Source organism: Elephas maximus, chromosome 9 (assembly GCF_024166365.1).
Source record: "Elephas maximus indicus isolate mEleMax1 chromosome 9, mEleMax1 primary haplotype, whole genome shotgun sequence".
NCBI lineage: Eukaryota > Metazoa > Chordata > Mammalia > Proboscidea > Elephantidae > Elephas > Elephas maximus.
Window position 1 is genome coordinate 107543247 of NC_064827.1, and position 15411 is coordinate 107558657.

Below are 15411 nucleotides of genomic sequence, written 5' to 3' on the forward strand. Positions count from 1 at the left end.
CTCACACCAGCAATTTGGTCCCTTGGGGAGTTTGAATGTGTCTATGGGGCTTCCATGACCTTGCCTTGTAGAAATTGTGCTGGCTTTCTGAGGAGTATTTTTATACCAATTTATGGGTTGTTGTTGTGTGTTGTCGAGTCAATTACGACTCATAGCAACCTTATAGAACAGAGGAGAGCTGCCCCATAGGGTTTCCAAGGTAGATTTGAGCTGCCAACATTTTGGTTAGCAGCCTGAGCTCTTAATCGCTATGCCACCAGGGCTCCAATTTATGGGTAGGGGTTAAAAATGCATACAGTACATAAGAATGATACTTTGTTTCAAGTTATTAGTACCTTTAAGAAAGAAGGGAGGTAAAAACCTCTGAACTATCAAGCTGTCTTCGTTTATTTGTACCTCACATGGTCCCACGATGGATTTGGAGTGTCCTAATAGTAAAACTGCTACTATTCATAAGGTTTTCACTGGCTAATGCTTTTCAGAAGTAGACTGCCGGGTCCTTCTTCCTGGTCTGTCTTAGTCTGGAAGCTCAGCTGAAACCTGTCCTCCATGGGTAACCCTGCTGGTATCTGAACACTGGTGGCATAGTTTCCAGCATCACAGCAACACACAAGCCCCCACAGTATGACAAACTAACAGACACGTGGATAAACGGAGAAAAGATTGAAGTTGTCAAGGATTTCATTTTACTTGGATCCACAATCAACAGCCATGGAAGCAGCAGTCAAGAAATCAAAAGACGCATTGCATTGGGGAAATCTGCTGCAAAGGACCTCCTCAAAGTGTTGAAGAGCAAAGATGTCACCCTGAAGACTAAGGTGCACCTGACCCAAGCCGTGGTATTTTCAATCACATCATATGTATGTGAAAGCTGGACAATGAATAAGGAAGACAGAAGAAGAGTTGACGCCTTTGAATTGTGGTGTTGGCGAAGAATATTGAATATACCATGGACTGCCAAAAGAACGAACAAATCTGTCTTGGAAGAAGTGCGGCCAGAATGCTCTTTAGAGGCAAGGATGGCGAGACTGTGTCTTACATACTTTGGACATGTTGTCAGGAGGGATGAGTCCCTGGAGAAGGACATCATGCTTGGCAGAGTACAGGGTCAACGGAAAAGAGGAAGACTCTCAACAAGGTGGATTGACACAGTGGCTGCAACAATGAGCTCAAGCATAACAATGATTGTAAGGATGGCGCAGGACCGGCCGGTGTTTCGTTCTGTTGTGCATAGGGTCGCTATGAGTCAGAAGCGACTCGACGGCACCTAACAACAACAGTAAGGAAACCAGAATACAAAATGAAATTTAGGACCAGGGAAAATACAAATTAAACTATAAGTTCAAGGCTAGAAGACAATTAGAATACTGAGATATAGACCATAGCGTCCTACCCAGTTATTTTAAAAGAATGACAAATTTGATTGAGTTTTCTGGTGGACAAAACAAAGAACATAAACAATCTATTTAGTCATTTCTCAACTAGTGCATTTGGAAATGTGTGTGGGCAGTGTTGGTGGTCGCAATGGCTGGATGCCCATTAATATCTGCAGGCCAAGGATAGTAACTGGCTGTGGTGTGGGGGACAGCCCACATTCAAAGAATTGTTCTGTCCAAAATGCCCAACACCCTGTTCAGAAACACTGAGTTAAATGGTTGTGGATGTCCTTAAGAGGAAAAAAAAAGTTCTAGGAAGAGCAAAGCTTTTCTACGTACTTAATTTGAAGGAAATTTGCGACATGGAGTTGTAAATGTGGGACATATAGTGATATTATAAGGCAGTTCCCCACACGTCTGTCAGTTTGTCTGTGGTGGCATACATGTTACTGTGATGCCAGAAGCTATGCCACCAGTATTTCAAATATCAGCACGATCACCCAAGGAGGACAGGTTTCAGTGGAGCTTCCAGAAAAGACTAGAAAGAAGGACCTGGTGGTCTACTTCTGAAAAGATTGGCCAGTGAAAACCTTACGAATAGCAGCAAAACCTTGTCTGATATAGTGCCAAAGATGAGCCCCTCAGGTTGGAAGTCACTCAAAATACGACTGGGGAACAGCAGCCTCTTCAAAGCAGAGTCCACCTTAATGATGGAGTCAAGCTTTTGGGAACTTCATTTGGTGATGTGGCATGACTCAAAATGAGGAGAAACAGCTGCAAGCATCTGTTAGTAATCAGAATGTGGAATGTACAATGTATGAATCTAGGAAAATTGGAAATCATCAAATATGAAATGGAACACATAAAGATCGATATGCTAGGCATTAGTGAGCCTAATGACCAGTATTGGCCATTTTGAATCAGACAATCATATGGTCTACCATGCCAGAAATGACGGATTGAAGAGGAGTGGTGTCACATTCATCATCAAAAAGAACATTTCAATATTTATCCTGAAGTACAGTGCTGTCAGTGATAGGATAATATCCATATGCCTACAAGGAAAACCACTTAATGTGACTGCTCAAATTTACATACCAACTGCTAATGCCAAAGTTGAGGAAACTGAAGATTTTTACCAACTTCTGCAGTCTGAAATTGATCAGACATGCAGTCAAGATGCATTGATAATTACTGGTGATTAGAATGCAAAAATTGGACACAAAGAAGGATCAGTACTTGGAAAACATAGCCTTGGTGGTAGAAACAACACTGGAGATTTTGCAAGACCAATGACGTATTCCTTTTTTCAACAACATAAATGGCAGCTATACATGTGGACCTCGCCAAATGGAATATACAGGAATCAAATCTCCTATATCTGTGGAAGGAGACGATGCAGAAGCTCGATATCATCAGTCAGAACAAGGCCCGGAGCCCACTGCAGAACAAACCATCAATTGCTCATACGCAGATTCAAGCTGAAGCTGAATAAAATTAAAACAAGTCCACGAGAGCCAAAGTATGACCTTGAGTATATCTCACCTGAATTTAGAGACCGTCTAAAGAATAGATTTGATGCATTGAAACAGTAGTGACCAAAGACCAGACAAGTTGTGGGGTGACATCAAGGACACTGTACATGAAGAAAGCAAAAGGTCATTAAAAAGACAGGAAAGAAAGAAAAGACCAAAATGGATGTCAGAAGAGACTAAGAAACTTGCTCTTGAATGTAGAGTAGCTAAAGTGAATGGAAGAAATGATGAAGTGAAAGATCTGGACAGAAGATTTCAAAGGGTGGCTCCAAAAGACTAAGTATTGATAATGAAATGTTCAAAGACCTGGAGTTAGAAAACCAAAAAGGAAGAACATGCTATGCATTTCTCAAGCTGAAAGAACTGAAGAAAAAATTCAAGCCTCAAGTTGCAATATTGAAGGATTGCATGGACAAAATATTGAGCGATGCAGGAATCATCAAAAGAAGATGGAAGGAATACACAGAGTCACTGTACCAGAAAGAACTGGTCAAGTTTCAACCATTTCAGGAGGTCACATATGATCAGGAATTGATGGTACTGAAGGAAAAAAATCTAAGCTGCACTAAACGCATTGGGGAAAAACAAGACTCCAGGAATTGACAGAATACCAGTTGAGATGTTTCAACAAAAGGATGCAACACTGAAGTGCTCACTCATCTATGACAAGAAGCTTGGATCATAGTTACCTAGCCAACCGACTGGAAGAGAACCGTATTTGTACCCATTCCAAACAATGGTGATCCAACAGAACACATAAATTATCAAATAATATTATTAATATCACACACCAGTAAAATTTTGTTGAAGATAATTCAAAAAATGGTTGCAGCAGTACATTAACAGGGAACTGCCAGAAATTCAGGCCAAATTCAGAAGAGGACTTGGAATGAGGAATATCATTGCTGATGTTAGGTGGATCTTGGCTGGAAACAGAATACCAGAAAGATGGTTATCTGTGTTTTATTGGCTATACAAAAGCATTGGACTGTGTGGATCGTAACAAATTATGGATAACATTGTGAAGAATGGACATTCCAGAACGCTTAGTCATGCTCCTGAGGAACCTGTGCATAGAACAAGAGGCAATTGTCAGACCGAACAAGGAGGCACTGTGTGGCTTAAAGTCAGGAAAGGTGTGCATCAGGGGTGTATCCTTTCACCATACTTATTCAGCTTGCATGCTGAGCGAATAATCTGAGAAGATGGACTATATGAAGAAGAATGCAGCATCAGGATTGGAGGAAGACTCATTAACAACCTGCGAGATGCCAATGACACAACCTTGATTGCTGAAAATGAAGAGGACTTGAAGCTTACTGATGAAGACCACAGCCTTCAGTATAGATTATACCTCAACATAAGGAAAACAAAAATCCTCACAATGAGCTAATAAGCAAGATCATAATAAATGCAGAAAGATTGAAGTTGTCAAGGATTTCATTTTACATGGAAGCAGTAATCAAGAAATCAAATGACGTAGTTCATTGGGCAGATTTGCTGCAAAAGACCTCTTTAAAATGTTAAAAAGCAAAGATGTGATCTTGAAGACTAAGGTGTGCCTGACTCAAGCCATGGTATTTTCGATCACCTCATATACCTGTAAAAGCTGGACAGTGAATAAGGAAGACCAAAGAAGAATTGATGCCTTTGAATTACGGTGTTGGTGAAGAATATTGAATATACCATGGACTGCCAGAAGGACAAATCTGCCTTGGATGAAGTACAGCCAAAATGCTCCTTTGAAGTAAGGATGGCAAGACTTCGGCTCATGTACTTTGGACATGTTGTCAGGAGGGACCTATCCCTGGAGAAGGACATCATGCTTGGTGAAGTGGAGAGTCAGGGAAAAAGAGGAAGATCCCCAACAAGTGACTGCAACAATGGGCTCAAACGTAGCAACTATTGTGAGGATGGTGCAGAACAGGGCAATATTTCATTCTTTTGTACGTAGGGTCGCTATAAGTTGGAATCGACTCAGTGGCACCTAACAACAAAAACAATACAAAACAGTTGTCTTACAGTATCCTTAAAGAATAAATTTATTCAGAATAAATATAATGAACTTTGAAAGGTTGTGCTTTTAGCCTCATGAAAGCATTCTTTCATGACCCAAGTATACTGCTTTTTGATATTCTTTTTTGATATAGGAAAATACCATCTCTCAACCAACAGCATTCCTACACTTTGACTGCTTTGTAGGAGCCATCTGAAAAAGTATGGGAGATGAAAGAAAGGCAGAAATATTCTAGGTTTGCCAGAAATTTGCTGTATTAGGATGAAGAACATATCAGAATCTTTTAAATAGACAGCTGATTTTTATTGTTTTTTTTTTTTTTAAGCTGTGCTCATTTTCCTCTTCAAACCAACAAATGTTAATGTGAAATGATCAGATCTTTTGGAAAACTCCTGTAGTAGATGTTAATGAAATAATTTGACTGGATATTGGTTGCTAACTTATGTAAATATTTCTAAGAGAAGAAATCTACAGGCATGTAATTCCTCCTAAAAATGGACCCGAGAAGCAAACTCTAGATATAGAAGTGATAAACAGTCCCTTTGGAACCTTCTTAAAGGAAGTTATTGTAAAAAATAGAAAGGCTGGAAATATACTTTAATATGGGGGGAAAGGTCCTTTATCCTTCCATTAGCAATGTCAGTAGTTTTCAACCTTCTTCTGCCCCAACGTTCTTGAGGTTGACAACACATCTCATCAGATACTTTGTCTCTTAACAGTGATTTAGAGGGGGGTGGGTGCCGCCTCTCACCAGGAAACATTTAAATATTCATCCCCCGGGGTTTCTAATATACCCTCCAAGGCTACATCTCCCCTAACACGCTTATACCAACTTAGAATCAATGCAGTGGACCCTTTTCAGGGAATATAAAGAAATTTGTTGTTTAATGATTAAGTCATGTGGATATAAAACGTTCAGGGAAGTTTTAAAACCACCAAGCAGGAGGTCCAACCCCATGCCACCAACACTAGCAGGCCGAGAACAGCCTGTATAAACATACTCATCTCGGTGGCTGAATTCTTTAAATCAATGCTAGGTAGAGTAAATTTCCGCTCCAGCAGAAAAATATTCAGTCCTTCAGATTTGACCTATATCATTTATCAGTTTGATAATACAGCTGTACTTCAGCGTCTTGATAGTTGTAATATGTTATCTCTGAAAATCAGTCAGGGGCTGTATTATAAACTTGCTGTTAAAAAAGAAAGGTCTTGTTATGTGAAAATCAAAATTTTCAAAATAGGGAGTGATCATACATATTTATGATGTTCTTAGCTTTTCACCAACATCATAAAATTCCTATAAATGTTGAGTTTCTGAAACTAATTCAGACTGTGGTTTGATTTATAGATTATGTTTCAGGAATATGCCTACTTCTCAAACACAAAATGTTTGGAGTGTATTTTTGACATAAAAATCCAACTCCTAAGACAGACCTCGTGCTTTCCTCCTCTTAGTGTAACTATAAATAAATAAATGAACTCATATGATGAGTGTCTCCTTCAAGTTGTTGAGCTGTGTAATCGTCCAGAAGCTGTAATCATACAGTCAGAGTTTCAATTCTAGCTCTACCTCACATTTCCTGTGTAACCTGAGGAAAGTTAGCCTCTCTGTGCCTCAGTTTCCTTACATATAAAATACAAGTAATTATACTTTTTACCTCAGAAGGTTGTTGTTAAGATTAAATGGGTTAATACCAAGACAATGAGCTAAATAATACCTGACACAAAGTAAACATTCAATAAATAATAGTGTCATAACTATCACTGAACAAGACCAATGTCAGGTCTATAACTGCTTGGAGGAAGAAGTCAGCAAGGACGGGTTCCCCACAAACAGTTGTGTGTAGCCACATTTAATTACAAATAAAAGAATGGGTGGCACTAGAGGATCTGGGGCTTTGGACACTCTTCAAAAATAAAAAATGTTCATAGTGGAATATTTTTTTAAATTTTTATGTCACTATTAAGTTTTTGCCTACTAAAATGGAAAGCTTATTCATACTTTTTTATTTATATTAAGTTCTTTTAGGATATTCTATACTAGAATTGAAGTTATTGGTAACTTTTCTATTTAAAGCCGATAGATTTCTTTTCATCCTTTATATGATGAAAATTCATTTATAATTTATCGTAAATTGATGAGTTGAAGTTACCTACTTCAAATTCAAGATACTCCCCATGATTGCTGACAAGCATTGAAATGAGAGAGACATCACTCTGCCATCAGACTGTTCCTTTTGCATGATCTCTTTACATAATATTCTTGGCTGTCCTCATTGAAACAAAGTACTACCTCAGTAACGCCATGGAGCTGGAATAACGTAATGCCTTTTTGTCTTTAATAAAACTATCTATACCCCAAAAACCCAGTGCCATCGAGTCGATTGCAAGTCATAGCAACCCTATAAAAAGGGTTAAAAATTAAGGCTTTCTGAAGAGACTTTTTAAAATAACATTATTTTATGTAGATGATAATGACATGTCAAAGCCATCTCACATTGTTTCTGAGGGGAAAAAAAATGTTCACAATCATTGGTATTATCATATCTGGTTAATATTTACTTTTACACCTTAAATGTGTAAATCATTGAAACTCCCTGCCATTCTTGGTTAGAGATATGTATGTCACTCACTGAGAGTTTTTGCAGCTTGTAGTATAGTGGTGGGTGGCTATAGAATCTGCAGTTTTGAAAAAATAAAAAAGACTGTGAAAGAGAATAAACTAAGGGGAAGAGAAATGGAGCAAGATGAAGACAAAAGAGACTCAGCCAGAGTGTTAGAAAAGACCTGCCTATGTCTTGTTTCTCAAGTCTTCAAAAATCCCCGGACCTCCCACCTGCAGTACAGCATCTTTCATCTGGGCTCACCTCTAGAATCTTTTTGATTGCTAGGGATCCTGAGTGCTTCATGTCTGTCACCAAAGTCTTACTAGAGAACTTTGCCTGTGTTTGAAAAGTGTGTGTGTGTGTGTGTGTGTGTGTGTGTGTGTGTGTGTCTGCAGCCAGATGCAGATGTGTTGCCTCACTTGCTAAGACAATAAAACAAATCCTATTTGTATAAAACCAATACACCATTAACAGTGGCTACCATATGTCAGTATCCGGCTTTCAGAGGAATACTATAGTTAAGTCTAATAGAACCATTATCTCAACTGCAAAGGAATGTACTAAATGGAAAACTTGTAAAAGAGAAGTCATATCCACCACAATCCTAGATAACATCCTAAGGTCCTTCAGAGTTTTGAAGGGTGTCGAAAGCCCCAGAGTTTCTCAGTGTTTTTAATGTAGGTAATCTTTAATACCCAAAACAACAGAAGCTATAAACCTACTTTTCTAATATAACCATATATTAAGAGAAGGCCTAAAATATGCCATGTTTTCCATGTTTCCTTTGATTTCTTATAGCTTGTACTTTTACAAATTAATTTCTATTTATAGAATATATTTTGTTTAAAAAAAAAAACATTGCCATTGAGTTGATTCTGACTCATAGTGACCCTATAGGACAGAGTAGAACTGCCCCATAGGGTTTCCAAGGAGCAGCTGGTAGATTCGAACTGCTGACCTTTTGGTTAGCAGCCGAACTCTTAACCACTGCTGCAATTAAAACTTATCTCTCCTAAAATAAATTTCTAATTATACCATTGTTATTTGGTAACAGAGACTATGTGAAATAATATGCAAAGAATTCTTTTTGCCTTAAATTGTGCTTAGATATTTTAGATCCATTTCTGAAGACAGCTCATTTAAAAGACGGAGTGTCTGATAGCTAGAGGGAAAACCTCTGTGACTTAGGTTTAATCTCAGACAAAAAATAAATGTTTTCAGCATTTGAAGGAACTGATAATACCTTTATTAGAGTTAATTTGTTCTTTTAATATATGGAAGTATGTCACAAAACTTAACTATACCTGTTTGTGATGTGGTGCCTCATTTTTTCAATCAACTGCATGTTTTCAACTTAAGTTTACTTAAAGTTTCTGAAAAGAAATGTACAAAGACAGCATTCAATGAAGGATTAATCACTATGGCAACTGAGACGAGGAGACCGAAGGGGGAGGAGGATGTATTCTCCCGTTTCCTGCCAGCTGTCATAGTCAGCCTCTGCTGCCTGAACCCAAGCCAAAATATAGACTGTGGCCAACTCTAAGAAACTATATCTGTATTTTTATAAATTGGTACAAGTATCACACTATAAAAGAAGACTTAATCCCCTGAATTGGATGACAGACACTTGGCACTCTTGCCAGTGTTTGACAGAGAAATAACGGGCCGCTTTGTAGTAAAACCTGGATTAATAGTAAACCCTCCTTTATGTTATTGCAGTGTGGTGTAAATGAGAGAGCTAAGCATGCTGTCAGCTGGGGCTGGGCTGGGGTGGCATGGGGGGACTGCCCTTTCTATAACCAGTGCAGGTTTAAGCACTGTTCCCAATATTGTAAATACAAAATGTTGTGTTAGTAAGAACTTCTCTTTCTTGTATTTGTATTAGATTGGCATTCTGTAGATTCCTTAAAGAAAGGCTTTCTGTGAGCTATAGTGGATTTGATTGCCGGGTGTTGATACAGCTTTTGGAATCAGCCAGGAGGGATGGACTGTTTACAGTGAGCCGACTTCGGGGAGATATAGCATTCCATTATCCTGTTTTTCGGGATAACGAATGGCATGATGATTTAAAATAATTGTTCACAAATGACTGGTTTATGAAGTAGCCTGGCAAGTTTTATGGTTTCAGCATGTAGCAGAATTAACTCTGACTGGGTGGGATTTTTTGTGGTCTTGCCATTTTCCTTTCTATGGTTAGATGTTAATTTTATGGTGTTTGTATTAGAAAGGTATTTTTTCAAGTAATATTAGTAGAGATCAAGATTTCTGAAATTGTGTGCGTGTGTGACATTTTGTGACTAGAATAGGCATAAAAAAAGCTTTCATGTTTCTACTCTTAGGATAGATTTCTGTTTCAGAAAAGTGATATTGTCATTTTAGTGAAGAATCCCGATTACCTAGTCAGAGGGAAGAGAATGCAGTGCGAACTGCAGAGGCATGTACTGGTTCCTCTCCCAGCTGGAGGCCAGGAGAAGCTGTGGCATCGTTCCTCACAGAACTATTTCCGGGCTGAATGGCCTAATGTGACTGATGAGCTGATGTCTGCAAAGCACATCTAACTCCTTGCAAGAAACGCATTGAATGAGGCATCCAAATATGTTTCATTAGTGTAATTATGATTTTTGCTTATCAGCAGGGGTGATGAGCAAAACTCCCTTTGTGGGTTTGTCAGTGACCTGGTATTCTTTTTGTTGTTGGTAGTACCAATAATAGAATGTTTGCGAATACCTTGAAAGCTATCTAGCCCTGTCCTCTGGTTTTATAGATTAGAGACCAGCCTTGAACTATGCTGATTTGTCATGAAGAGTGCTATAGAAAAAAATGTATTTGAAAGGATTGTGAACTAAATTGACAGCAGACTGGACTGACGGAAAATCATCTTTGCTTGTTGGGAAGCAGCTTGAGTCTAACTTTGTCCTAGCTGGGCAGTGTTCCAATTGCATAGAACATCAATATGGCTTCTTTGAACAAGCTGTTTAGAATAGTTGGAAGATTCCTAATAGTTAAAAAATATTATTTCCTCATTGTCTTAGTTATCTAGTGCTGCCATAACAGAAATACCACAAGTGGATGGCTTTAACAAAGAGAAATTTATTTCCTCACAGTAAAGTAGGCTAAAAGTCCAAATTCAAGGCGTCAGCTCCAGGGGAAGGCTTTCTCTCTCTGTTGGCTCTGGAAGAAGGTCCTGGTCCTCAATCTTCCCCTAGTTGAGGAGCTTCTCGGGTGCAGGGACTGCGGCCCCAAAGGACATGCTCTGGTCCTGGTGCTGCTCTCTTGGTGGTATGAGGTCCTCAACTCTCTGCTTGCTTCCCTTTCCTTTTATGGCGCACACCCCAGGGAAACTCTCTTTATCTTGGATCAGGGAGGTGACCTGAGTAAGGGTAGTATTACAATCCCACCCTAATCCTCTCAACATAAAATTGTAACCACAAAATGGAGGACAACCACACAATCCTGGGAATCATGGCCTAACCAAGTTGATACACACATTTTTGGGGGGGGACATAATTCAGTCCCTGACACTCATATAAGGCCCTCTATATAACATTATATAAGTTGATAGAGATGTAAGGCCTCATTAAATTCTGATTAACTCCACCTGGTATCTTAAAGTACATTAAACACTTAACAGCCCTTTTCAAATTATATTTTAACCCTCTATGAAAACCATGGTGTCAATTGGACATGGCCACTTAATGGAAACACCTATTGCCTTGCCATCTGAGAATCCTGCCTCTGCACATATGAATTCTGAATTTTTATAGGATGAATAAGGCAAGATTGTAATGTCAGAATTGGAAGGATTCTTAGTGAATACTTAACCCAAACATCTCATTTTACCGATTTTAAAAATGGGAGGTTAGGTGGCTTCTCTCAGGCCCACGGCTGAACAATGCAATCAGCTTAAATTCCTCTTGTCTTTCTACCCATCTGTCTGCTTTTGTGCTTTTCCTTCGTTTCCTTTGATTTCTTTTTGTTTTGGAGGTTTCAGTTTTACTTTCCCAATATGACAAATTGGTCTGTTAATTTTCCAAAGTAACTCGTTTGTAAAGAATTGCCTTCCCTTTAGCAGTTAGACAAAAAAAAAAAAAAAAAAAAATCCAGGTAGATTGAATGCATCCTGCCCTTTAAATTTTCTTTTTTTTTCAGATTAAAACTCTTCTCTGCCAAAGATGTCTTGGCAAAGGCGTGATTTTTTCCTTTTTTTTTTTCCCTTTATTTTTGTGTTTTTTCTACCTGGAATAATCTTCGGCCTTACTTTTCTGGTCCCCTAAATGTCCAAATCTCCCTACCTTTCAGGGTCTATTTCCGATGTATCATCTCTTCCACAAAGCCTGCCCAGTTCCTCCCCACTCTGGAAGTAAGCTATTCTTTTTTACACTCATCCTGCCTGGCCCAGTAGCACTTTATATGACCTGTTCTTTCAAATTTTTATTATACTTACGTAAGTAAATATATATCTTTCTGTTCCTTTCTAATGAACTCTGAACTTTGAGATAGCAGGATATATCTCTTATTCACCTTTGCTAACCCCAGAGACCCAAAATAGTGTCTTGAGTATAATCAAGACTTTTTAAAATAAATTTAGGTGTCCAGTTGCCATTACAGTACCATGAACCTACCAGTGTGTTCTGAAATGTTTACATGGTTTAAATTATATTTTCCATGAACAACTTTCGTAGTTTTCCTGGAAATGCTCTGGAGATAACATTGTTCAGAGCTAGGTGGAATGATCCCTCTTTATCTGAATAATAATTTTTGAAAAGAATTGTCAAGTCTGCCTGGCATTCATGGTCTTTGATACATTTACTCAGCCTGCATCGCCAACCGTATCATCTACTGTCTGATCGTCCAGTCAGACCCAGTTCAGGTTCCGTTTCCTCCGTGATCCTTCAATCTGCAGGGATCCTTAGTCCAGGCTCCCTGAGCACTCATTCTTTGTGTCACTTGTCACTGTAGACTTGTTGACCTGCAGCAATAATGAGCACATTATTGTCACTTACTTCCTGTGTACTTGCTCTCTCCTCTCTTATGTTACGTACTATTTGAGGATCAGGACCACCATGTACACTTTTGTAGACCTCACATTAGCAATGGGTGGCACAGCGTGGCGGCTCAGAAGATGTTTGTTACTGATGATTCCTGTGTGAAAGTACTGCACAAGGCACATCCTCACAACCACTTTTATTACAAGTAAGGGCACCTCAACTGTTAGCTCCAAGAGTTAGTGATAAAGTGGGTATACTGGCAGAAAATGTAAATTAGTCATGTCTGAACAACATAAATGCTAATATTCTTCGTGTTCATTCATTATTTGTCATCTCTGAAGCACAGTGCTGGTATAAGAAACCCACTGAAGAAGGGAGAACGTGGAGAATGGTGTCCGAAAGATATCCCTACCTGTGCATGATTTGGTGAGCTTTCCTCATCTAAGCAATAATAAATCTAAAGAATCACGGTGTAGCTTAATTCTGTGCCTTCCAAAGTTCTATAAGATGTCTTATTGTTTCTTTAGCATGGCACTCAAAGCCTGTCTCAGTTTGGCACTGGCCTCCTTTTCAAGTCTCAGGATTCTACTCCATGCACTAGGCTAGACACTAGGGGTTCAAAGACGAGCAAGCTCTTCCTAGTCAACCTTCAGCTTATATGCTGTTCTCCAAACACATCATGGACTTTTACCCTTCTGTTCCTTTGCTCCGGTGGTTCTTTTGCTTGTAATTCTGTTTTTCCTGTGTGTGTCTATTGAACTCCTAGCACTTGCATCTGACAGCTGTCCTTCAAGTCTTCTCCAAATCAATGTAAATTTCTTCTTCATCTTTACTTTGATTTGTTGTTGTTGTTGGGTGTGTATGTGTGCATCTGCTGTAGCACTTATCACACTATATTATGCAATACTGTAGGTATGTCTGTAGAATGTTTTCTGCTGGAAGAAATGAAAAAATAGAACATCTAAAAATAGGCTATTCCAGGTTATTGAATCAATTTGCATATTAGCACACCTGGAGGGAGACATTCCCAGGGTTGGTGTGTCAGCCCAGTGACGTCATAAGAACCCAGGCTCTTTCACTTTCTGCTCCACTGTCCTTGGTTAACTTTTAGTCCTTAGGCCTTTGGCCTCGTGTTGCAGGATGACAACAGCAACTTAGTGACTCATTTCCTCAGACAAATATTTCCAAAGACAAGAAGGTATGGAAGTTCTCTTCATATATATCGCTCCTTTTATTGTGGAGGAAAATCTTCCCGGTAGAACATGTTTTGTTTGACTAATCCCAGTTCATCCCGAAGAATTGAGAGCAATCCACCTTCCATACCACATTCCTAAGAGAGCCCCGATTTTTGTTCAGATGACAAAGAGGGAGGCAGTGGCTGTTAGGTAGGCCACCAACAATGTCTGCCACAGCTTCCCTGGCTAGAGTGTGAATCTCTCTTGTGTTAGGAGCAGAGTCTTGGTTTGTCTTTTTATCCCTCGGGCTTAGTGTAGCACCTGACACGAAGATGTTCAGTTGGAGCTTACTGATTTTTAATTGACTTCCAAATGGATACTAAATAAAGCCCCCTCAAAGGAAATCTTTAAATAAAAATGTAAAGAACTATGCTAATTTGTGGAAACCCTGGTGGTGTAGTGGTTAAGAGCTATGGCTGCTAACCAAAAGTTCAGCAGTTCAAATCCACCAGGAGCTCCTTGGAAACCCCGTGGGGGCAGTTCAGCTCTGTCCTATAGGGTTACTATGAGTCGGAATCAACGCAATGGCAGCGGGTTATGCTAATTTATGATTACAAGTGTGAATTTTTGTGTGGTGGATTAAGGCAAGATAAAGACAGGCTAAATATGTCTGAACTGTGGTCCTTGATCTAATACGGAATTCATGGTATGTTTGCAATTTTTTGATGAATATCCATTTTAACATGACCAGGATCAGCTCTCACAGCTTTTATAGCAAGATTGTAAGTCAGTGTTTTATTTTAGAGGTTTTGAGCATCCTGTAGCCAAGTTACTATAAGAATCAAATTTCAATTAACCTGTAAATAAGTTTCATGACTATTTAGCTTAACTGTTTTAAGATGAAATTGGAAAGCCATATCCTGCTGTTTCATTCAATATTTAAGGCTATTCTGATAAAATAATAGATGCCTTAACATCAAGAACTTTTCCCCTTGCTCATAATTATTTGATAAAGGTATTCAAAAAATGATTTTTTCTTAATTGTATTATGTTTGTGTAAGTTTGTGTTCATCCAACAAAGATTTATTGAGAGCCTGTACGATGCATGACTCAGGACTTAGTATAAATATATATATACTGTTTCCCTTTGAATTAGAGGAGTATATGATCCAATTAAAGAGATCGTATCTTTAGAGATCTAAACACTCTAAATAGCTTCAAGCAGGACAGCGGGCCCTGCCTATTCAAAGAGATCACTTGATTTGGTTATATTCCTTTGAAACTAGAATCTTAGGCCTAGATGCTTCATTGTTGGCCGTATGGTTTGGTACGCTGTATGTGATTAGATCCAATCTTGAATCAGGGTAGAGTCCACTTAAATAATAAAGCTATCAAATAAGAAACTGAAATAATAATGCAAGGAAAAGGTATGCACAGGAAGTCTCATGAAGCTGGATCTTCAAGCATGGGTAGGACTGTGTTGGACAGAAGGAAAAGTTGAGGAAATGTGGTGTGGGAATGAATGTGGTGATGTGTTCAGCAGCTTGTGAGAAGACAAGCCTGACCAGGCAAACTTCTGTTGGTCAATAGGGAACAGTAAAGCTGCATAGGGAAATGGGAACCGATCGTGAAAGGCCTTGCATTTAGTGAAGTAATCAATGCATGTTAAACCGACTTGAACTAAGAAGTTAGATTTTATAGTCTGACTGGTAGC

General features: G+C 38.9%; 1 protein-coding gene across 4 annotated transcripts in view; it reads left to right on the forward strand.

Annotated features, from left to right (window-relative positions):
• The window catches only part of ERCC6L2 (ERCC excision repair 6 like 2), a 142659-nt gene that overhangs the window by 85787 nt on the left and 41461 nt on the right, over positions 1 to 15411 (forward strand). The window contains exon 18 of one of the 4 annotated variants that reach the window (XM_049894852.1): positions 12864 to 14684. The exons of the other annotated variants lie outside the window; for them this stretch is intronic. Within the exon in view, the coding sequence (XP_049750809.1) occupies positions 12864 to 12944 (81 nt within the window). The 3' untranslated portion in view covers positions 12945 to 14684. Of the gene's footprint in view, positions 1 to 12863; positions 14685 to 15411 lie in introns of those variants that run through there. 4 annotated transcript variants of the gene reach the window in all.